The sequence below is a fragment of the Myzus persicae genome, unplaced genomic scaffold (assembly GCF_001856785.1).
Source record: "Myzus persicae strain clone G006 unplaced genomic scaffold, MPER_G0061.0, whole genome shotgun sequence".
In the NCBI taxonomy this organism is placed as follows: domain Eukaryota; kingdom Metazoa; phylum Arthropoda; class Insecta; order Hemiptera; family Aphididae; genus Myzus; species Myzus persicae.
In genome coordinates, this window is record NW_019103930.1 from 105514 (window position 1) to 114571 (window position 9058).

At 28.7% G+C, this 9058-nt stretch overlaps 1 protein-coding gene across 1 annotated transcript; it reads right to left on the bottom strand.

Annotated features, from left to right (window-relative positions):
* Window positions 1–102: 102 nt before the first annotated feature.
* LOC111036481 (probable ATP-dependent RNA helicase DDX20) lies at window positions 103–4273 on the bottom strand. The gene is made up of 7 exons (XM_022318508.1): window positions 3951–4273; window positions 3684–3857; window positions 3271–3475; window positions 2341–2646; window positions 2014–2270; window positions 1696–1953; window positions 103–1630 (listed from the first exon to the last, which is right to left on the bottom strand). Exons 1-7 carry the CDS (start codon window positions 4132–4134, stop codon window positions 264–266), a joined length of 2751 nt encoding a protein of 916 aa, XP_022174200.1. The 5' UTR covers window positions 4135–4273; the 3' UTR covers window positions 103–263.
* Between the last annotated feature and the right edge of the window lie 4785 nt (window positions 4274–9058).

Below are 9058 nucleotides of genomic sequence, written 5' to 3' on the forward strand. Positions count from 1 at the left end.
TAGTAGTTATTACGACTGATAAATGTTTATCATAACAATTAAGAAAATAATAATATAATAATTAAAATACATTTTGTGGTGTTTTATTGTCTATAAAAAGAAAACTACACCCATAATTCATAAATTATTACAGAAAAATATAAAATCGGTGATTATCATTGTTCACCAAAACATAAAAAACTAAATATTAAAGAACAGACTTAAGTTTCTAAGCAAAATAATCATTCAGTTCTCTTAAACTTATAGCTTTTCACACTAGATGATCACTTACTCATCCTGACAAATGTTTGTATGCGATTCATTTGTTGTTTCCACTGGCCATACCAGTCATTTAAAATTTCATAATCCACTATTTGTTGATCATTGTTATCAATATTTTCTTCTTCTCTTTTAGGTATATAATATTCTTGGATATTGTTGCAAAGTGGTTTTTGTATAGATTTATTGTTGTGTTTCACAAAATATATTCCATGGTTGTCAAGATGATCATCATAAGAGCAATTCGTATTTGTAATATTTTTATCAAATCTTTTATTTTCTGCATCTAATTTCATTTTTTCCTTAAATTGTACTTCTAAATTAATTTCTTCCTCATTTTCTTTTTCTTGATTTTCATCCTCAAATCTATCCTCATATTCTTTTTTACCATCACTATGTTCTTCATTGCAATTTTCTTGCTTAACATGGTATTCTTCTTCTTCACAGGATTCTTCTGCATCACAGTATTCTTCTTCGTCACAGCATTCTTCTTCATCATAGTATTCTTCTTCTTCTCCCTCTTCTTCATCACAGCACTCTTCTTCATTGTAAGATTCTTCTCCATCGTAAGATTGTTCTTCATCACAAGATTCATCTTCTGACAATTCTTCACCTTCACTAGCTTTTTCGCACATCATTGTTGACACATCAGTTTCTCCTGCATTTGTTGAGTGAGCAATAACTTCACTATCATGCTGTGTTGGCTTTAAAAGGCTAAAATCTGGTATTTCAAATAAACTATATATATCGGTGAATCGCAGTCTTTGACTATTATTTGTATCAATTTTAGTGTCATCAACAATGTTGTTTGATTCATTTGATAAGCTGCTTTCAGGACATACTTCATTAACAATCTGCATATTGTCTACACAATTAATTTGATCTTCATGTTGGTTCTGTAATTGCAGATCTGTATTTATATTGTTTGTTTTATTATCAGTAGCATTGGACAAATCTGATAAATCATTTTCTTCACACACTTGATTAATATTAGAGAGGTTATTTTCACTAACAGTTGTTTTTAACATTCGTTTTTTATCAGCTTCATATTTCTCAAAATCTGAATCATATTTTGTTATGATTTCTAATAGATCATCGGGACTATATTCTGGATATTGATCAGTGTTTTCAAGAAAGGGTTCTGGATCAAATAACACAAAAGATCTGTCATCAGTTAAAAGTCTTTTGTCAACCATATTATCTTCAATGAGTTTTTTTTCAGTTTCTTGAACAACTTTACATAGCTTTTGTAGTGACTCCTTTTCAGATTCACCATATGCATAAACAGATTTTATTTCACAACATGGTTCACATTCTTCAGACATAATGTTGGTATTTGATTCAATGTTGTTAGGACTAAAGTTAGAATCACCTTAAATAATAAAAAAAATAAAAAATTTTTATAATGTTTATCGATTATTTAAAATATTATCTTACTTTCACTATCTTTTTTTAAGTTTTCTCCAATCACATCATTTCCATTTTCTTTTGTTGTGTTATTATCAATCTCTTGGAATGGTAAAATTTTAGGTTCGGTTGTTAAATTGAGGTCTTCAAGCTCGTTGTCTGCATATTCAAGTATAGGTTTTGTAATCGCGATTGGTAACATTTTGACCTTAACATTTTCAATACTGTTAATAATATTTTTAAAAGTTTTCAACTCTTTGTCATCATCCAATATTGTAAAAGCATTTCCTAAAAAAGAACATTTCAGTTTTTTTTGTAAATTCAGAATTATAAAAACTATTATCCAACCTTTGTTTCCAAATCTTCCAGCTCGACCAATTCTGTGTAGATACGTAGCCCAGTCATTAGGACAATCCATATTAATCACCAGGTCTACATTTGACGAATCTATTCCTCTAGCAATCAAATCCGTGGCAACAAGTATTTTTGATTTAAAAGATGTTAATCGATCTACTAACTCCAATCGAATACTTTGATCTTGATCACCTCTAATGTAATCAGCTTTGTATTTATGGTCACGTAGCATATTACAAACAGCTTCAACTCTGTACAATTATAATGAACAAAATTAGTACACATTATTTTTTGTCTAATTTGTTTTATCAATGACAGTACCTTGTCATGTAGTTAGTAAATATGATACATTGAGTATACGGCAAATTTTGTAGTATATTGAGTAATCGCACATTTTTTGCAGGTAATAATATTATATTAGTACTGACTGCTTTAACACATGCTACATATTGCTTAATACCTAATAGGAACTTTGATGGGTCTTGCAATGCATTCATATCTTCTTCTGCTCCCTTAACCATAACATACTCTTTCATGAACTCATCAAAGACAGACATATCGTTTTTATCAATTGATGCACTTACAACAATTGTTTGCTTTAATTTTGGAAGCTTAGCATCAATTAGTCTGGAAAAAAATATATATTTCTATTGATTATAAATTTAAAAAAATAAACATAATTTTTTTTTATCTATTTATAAACATATTTTTACCAACAATTTTATGATCAAAAGTAATCAATTTCGGTATTATTTTAAATATATATATATATGTTTATAAATTACTTATAATATCTACTATATAAAGGATTGGTTACAATGAAAACATTTGTGTAGTACATAGCATTTTATAATAACCAATTTTTACTGATCATTAAAATAATCTATGACAAAATTATTGTTAGACTTCATCTTCTAAGTTAGCCTGTATAGTTTTTATAGTTTATATTCCATTTTATAAAATTAAATTAAAATTTGAAATAACTATATAAAAATGAAGAAATAATCAATAAAATGTATAAAAATGGGTAGTATAACTTTTAAATATTAAACAATAATGCAAAAAATGTTGTATTAATTATTTGTTTTAATATCTACTGTGAATAAGTACTGGCTTATACATTTAAGTAAGTATGGACAATTTGGATACACAAAAATATTTACTCCTAAGTATAAATAAAGTTTTCAGTAGGTTGTAGGAACAATATTTATTTATTTAATTTTTTATAAATGTCAATATTAATAATATTACCGGACTTCTTTTGTAAAACTTTTGTCCATAAATAGTCTATCAACTTCATCAAGAATAAAGCTTTTTACTTCTGAACATTTTAACACATGCTCATTGATGAGATGTTTGATGCGACCGGGGGAACCGACAGCTATTTGACAGCATTTTGCCTTCTGTTTGTCAACATCAACTGGAGTACCACCAATGAAATATTCACATTTCAGTTCTAAATTTTGCAAACAGATAAGTTTAATTTAGATTTTGTAACTCAATTGTATAACCATAAAGATACTAATGTAAACCAAATTTTGTTTAACAACTTCAGATACCTAAATAATAAATACATCTTTATTTAGATAATATAAGTTGGGAAGGTTTAACCTAGTGAATGTCATATAGTTAAGTTTGGAGAAAATTAAGTTTTGTGTATTTACCTGGCAAGTGCTGTCCGACTTTTTTGAAACACTGTTGTATTTGGACAGCGATTTCTCGTGTTGGTGCCAAAATAATAGTTTGTAAATGAACCTGTTCTAATTTCAATCTAATCAAAGTCGGTATAACAAAAGTTAATGTCTTTCCTGTTCCATTTTTTGCCTCAACAATTGTGTCTATAAATAAAAATTATATATCATGTAGGAAATGTGGTTTTTTGATGTAGGTAAGAGGTAAAATGAAAATAATTTGTACAAATTAGTAATTACCATGTCCTGCGATGATTGTCGGTAGAGCGGCAACTTGTATTGGAGAAGCATTTATAAATCCACAATCAGATAAACCTTTCAATATAAGCGGATGTCCCGTTATGATGGCGTCGAATGGCGCCTGATCGTGTGTCTGTACATCTGTGGTTCGGTCAGAGTCCTTGGAATATTCAGACACCGGCATCGTGTCAATACAAAATCAAGCAAAAAAAAAACTAAAGATAACTGAATGAAAAAAAGCCTCTATGAAATGAGTATAATTAATTCGAAAGTTCAAACATCGTTTCTGTTTGTCTCATGATTGTGAGATTATTATCATTATTGTAATGATTGATAACGATTATCAGGACAACATGTTTTGTAATTTTTAAATTATTTGATATCTCCGTTATCAGTAATCAGCAACTACAATAGGTATCTTTTTTTAAATTTACTACGAACAGTACGAACTAAGATTATTTATTAGTTATTAATTTATTATTATTGTTAAACTAGTATTCCTTTTTAGTTAAGTTATAACTTAAAGGTATTAAAAACAATTGATCGTTACAAGTAATGAGACATGAGTAGTACTATATTTCTATTATGTAGTTTATATAGTGGATAGTCTTGTTAAGAATACGTTTATAGTTTTATACCTAGTTTTATTTTGTGGGTATTCAGAATACTTATTCGAATAAATTAGTATTAAAATATTCCGATTACATATTCAAATATATTTAAAAAAGGCTTTTTTTATATTTTAATTTTGAAGGTAGTTATTAATATTTTAAAATTGTAAATTGTTGGTACATCTTAAAATATTCAACTCGCTTGGTTAAACGCTGGTATAATCCTCCAATAAGTCACTGGGGAGGCATTTTGCCCACCTGCCTCCCGCATAGACATGCTCATGAAGTAGGTAGTGTACTAGTGTATACAAGATATTAAAGAGGGTTAATTTATCCATTTGTTACAAGCATTGGTGACCGTTTATACACACATTTTTAGACAGGCATTGTCCGTGATGTTTTTATTTCATCTGTTTTTTTTGTTGTTTGGATATTGGACACAAGATAGCGTTGCTCTTTTTTATTATGCCATCTTTTTTGTGTAAATTGTGCATAACATGAAGATTAGAGATATCTCTAATCTTCATGGTGCATAATATAGCGTGTTGTACTGGAGAATATTACTGCCATGAGTTAGGTTCAAGGTATAAGGAATAAGAAAATAAGAAATATGCACAATGATAAGACTGCGCATAATTTTTAAGGGGCAATGCATAATTTATATATGCAACCAATAATAAACCCAAGGTGGCGTCACACGTATACTTTTATTTTTATCTTATGTAATGCAGTACGCACAAAAACGCAAGGCGATGCACACGCATGAAATAGAACGAAAACACTGTTCGTGTTGAGCATACTACTTGTTTCTTATACTATGATGGTTATATTAATACTCGTTTTTATTGATATGATATTGGTCTTCAGACAAAAAATTGAAAGGTCTTGAAATGTAGACTATCTTCCCATTTTGTATAATCCGTCTTCTATTATTTTTGATATTATACTGCCACCAATCGAGCTTTATAAACATAGTTCTTGGTCTACATAATATGAATATCACATATATTACAGGCAATACATTTTTGGGTAGTCTGAATTTCTTGTGAGTTGTAATAGTTTAAGAGGTTTCTGTACTCTGTAGTACTACCTTAGATATGTTTGTTGTCATGCGTAACTGAGTGGTTCATTCTATTGTGCAGTTTTTTGTGCATATTGTACATCGACTGTTTTACATTTGATTAAGTGCCTATATTATTTCACCTGATTTTATTGCGATGATTTCTTCACCAATTTAGTATATGCAAATTTGTATAGACTTTATGTGGCTAATTATAATTTTAATTAATCGTTTTGTTCCTTTTATATCACATTGTTTCCTTATCACTTCATTGTGTAATAAAATTGTTGTGTTTTTTTTTATTAGAAGTTTTAGTGATTAACTTCTAAGCTATTTTTGTACCTACTTACAACTATTTTATGGGGGTATGGTTGGTTTGAATACGTGTTGTGTTTGTGTGGAAAGGATTTGTTTCTAAAAATCCAGGGTGGTTAATGGTTATCCATCCAGGAACTAATAACACCAGCGACCAGCCTGTGCCATACACTCAGAGCGCTTACGCAATTGAATGTAGACACAGCGTTATACCAAGCCACTGGTTTGTTATTTTATTGTTTAATGTTAGTTGGACTTTATAATTTAGGTATTATATTTTGTCAATTGAGTATTTTGAATGGTCCTTCATAATAAAAGTCTAGTTTTGGGAGATTTGCTTACTGTATTAATTGGGAATTCGATTAATACAGAATCTCCTGGTTTAAATGTGAATAAGCGATGCTTTTTATCGTAATATTTTTTTTTGCTAGTCGAGCAATTTTTATTAAATTCGGAATTTTGTCTCTTAGCCTGTTTAGCTCTATTAGTGATTTTTTTTATGTCATAAGAAATTTATTGGTTGGAATTATTTTATTATCAATTGGAATGTAAGGTTCAAATCCGTGTATTAGATAAGAAATACTATATTTTGTACTAGTTTGTGGAGTAACTCAAGGTAACGTATATTAAATAGTAAAACCATCTCGAATCTCGATTGATTGTTTTCATCAATATATAATTTTTAATGGAGTTGCATAATTCATAGTTTATTTTTTCGACAAATCCTTGTGTTTGTGAGAAATATCTACCTGATAATATTTGTTTTATTCCTACATTTCCATATAATTCCCTTAACATTTGTTTTTTAAAACGTATACCTCTATCGGATGAAAACTGGTGGAAACAACCCCATTGCGATATTATTTGAAATTTGAATATTAAAAGTAATAGTTGATTAGACAGTTGCTGTTTCTACATCTTTAGTAAATATGAATTTGGTGTTCTAAACAGACTGCTAACGAAACATATTTTTTATTATTACTGTTTATAAATGGTCCTAAATAGTCGAAAGTTCATCCTATCTAAAGGTTTTCTGAAAAAGGTATGACTATTGGTTGTAATTGGTCAATAGGTTTTTCATTTTATTTTTCTTATTTATTTGACAATTGTGACAAAATTGAATATAATGAATAAAGTGGCCCAGTAATATTTTTTTTTGTATTTTGTTAAGGGTTTGTGTTATTTCCGTTTGGCCACCGATAGGTGATTCATGATTTGATTTTAAGACTTTTTCTGTTAAAGATTGTCAAAAAATACTACCGGGTAATGATAATGTTTGGTGATTTGTTGTGTTTATACTTTATATTGTTTATAATGAAATAAATTGTTTGATATTATGAACTGTCTCGATTTCTTTTGAACATTTATTGGTATTTGATCGATTTAATTATTATTAATTGCTTGTAAAATTTGTGAGCACAATTGATCATTAATTTGTTAATTTTTTTATATTTGTTAAGTCAATAGTAAGGTTGTCATTGTCATTTTTAGGGAGAGTAACAGAAGAGGTTCCCGTTTGATAAATGTATTTTATTAAGTTGAGCTGAATATGTTCCCATCTGTGTTCATGTAGAATAGTAACGATTTCCATTTTATGTATAATCTTTGGCTGAGTAAATCATAATATGTATGTATAATTGGTGCAAAATATAAATTAGACACCTAGTATAAAAAAAAATTGTACCTTCATTAAAATATAGTATATACTATGAAATGGCAATAATAATTGTTATATTGGCGTTATATTAAATTTCTAAGTACCTACTTAATAAATCAAGGAAACTTACCGACAAACAGGACGGAAATAACCAATTCTTAGAAAGTTGTATGACCGAGTACACTATAATAGTGAGAAACTTATACACAAATCGAATATCTGAAGAAAGTTGGCTTCAAATTTGCTAAGTGATGAGTCGGTTGTTAAGAATACATTTTTACTGTCATCAAAATGTTTAAGCAAAGGTTGGGATGTTAAGTGTTCTTTCAGTTAGTACCTATTATAAGAGTTTGATGCATTTTAAGCAGGTTTTTTTTAATATTGGTGTTTAGTGGTTTAATACCATCTTGTGGAATAACGTGACCTAGTAATTCTATTTTTTTTTTTTTTTTTAAATGACATTGACGTTTTTAAAGAAAAGTTAATTAATTAAATTATTTTTAAAGCTTAATTAAGTGCATTAGTGCTCCATCAAAATTCTTGCCATAAGATGCTAGTTTGTCTTTGTCCCTTAGGTCAAATATATAGTAATATATTGCCATGGCATCCCCCTCCACACCACTATGTATGTAGTAAGAGATACTTATGTATTATATTTTATTTTATCACTAAGGGTTTATTGGGAAAGGTTTTTTTGAATAAAAATCATAACCAAGATTTTTTCACACTTAATAGTAAATTAACAGCTATAAACTATTACAGCGTCAATTGTAATAATAAAATTAAAATTATTCTTATAATCAATTTTATACACAATGTTCATCTAGTGTGCAAATAGTATTGTTTAATGTGCGTTGGTCTCACGGATGCCCTCTGAGTGCGAAGCCAATAGTGTAGGTTTGGTGAGAATTCTTAATTAAAGGTGTAAAAGTTCCCATTGTTATTGTATACTCCCAGCTCCCATACAATACTGCTGTAGTAATTTTATTTGTAACTCTGCTAATGTTGTAAAATAATACTAAATAGTATTTATTTCGTACTTTAAATTTCAATTTTCTGGTCAACGAGTCAAACAATTTACTTTTACTGCAATCGGGCAATTTCTCTCTCTCTCTCTCTCTCTCTCTCTCTCTCTCTCTCGTTCGATTTCATAAAACTTTCGTGTTTTTGACGTTTGTAATATGATATTTATAGTATATTCTCTATAAGTTTTTAATTATTAAATAATAACAAAGATTGAATATAATAGGTATTCTATTTTATAAATAAAATGTAACTGAATTATCCGGATGCAATACTGTTGGCGGACGCTTTTGCTGTAATAATTTACCGTCACGACTTGAAATCGTGATCATTGAAGTAGATGCCCATTTCCGATTCTCTTATTGTTACCTTTCGGCTTTCATAGTTTCGTTATTACGCTTTATAATTATATTCTATAAACATTTCATTGCTGCATAATGTA

What these genes read in the sequence shown, in the direction of transcription:
- LOC111036481 (XM_022318508.1), bottom strand. Translation starts at nt 4,134, where the DNA reads ATGCCGGTGTCTGAATATTCCAAGGACTCTGACCGAACCACAGATGTA. An exon ending in TTTACTAACTACATGACAAG is followed by an intron (nt 2,271 to 2,340) that starts GTACTGTCATTG and finishes ATAATTGTACAG; the next exon opens with AGTTGAAGCTGTTTGTAATA. An exon ending in CTTAAAAAAAGATAGTGAAA is followed by an intron (nt 1,631 to 1,695) that starts GTAAGATAATAT and finishes TTATTATTTAAG; the next exon opens with GTGATTCTAACTTTAGTCCT.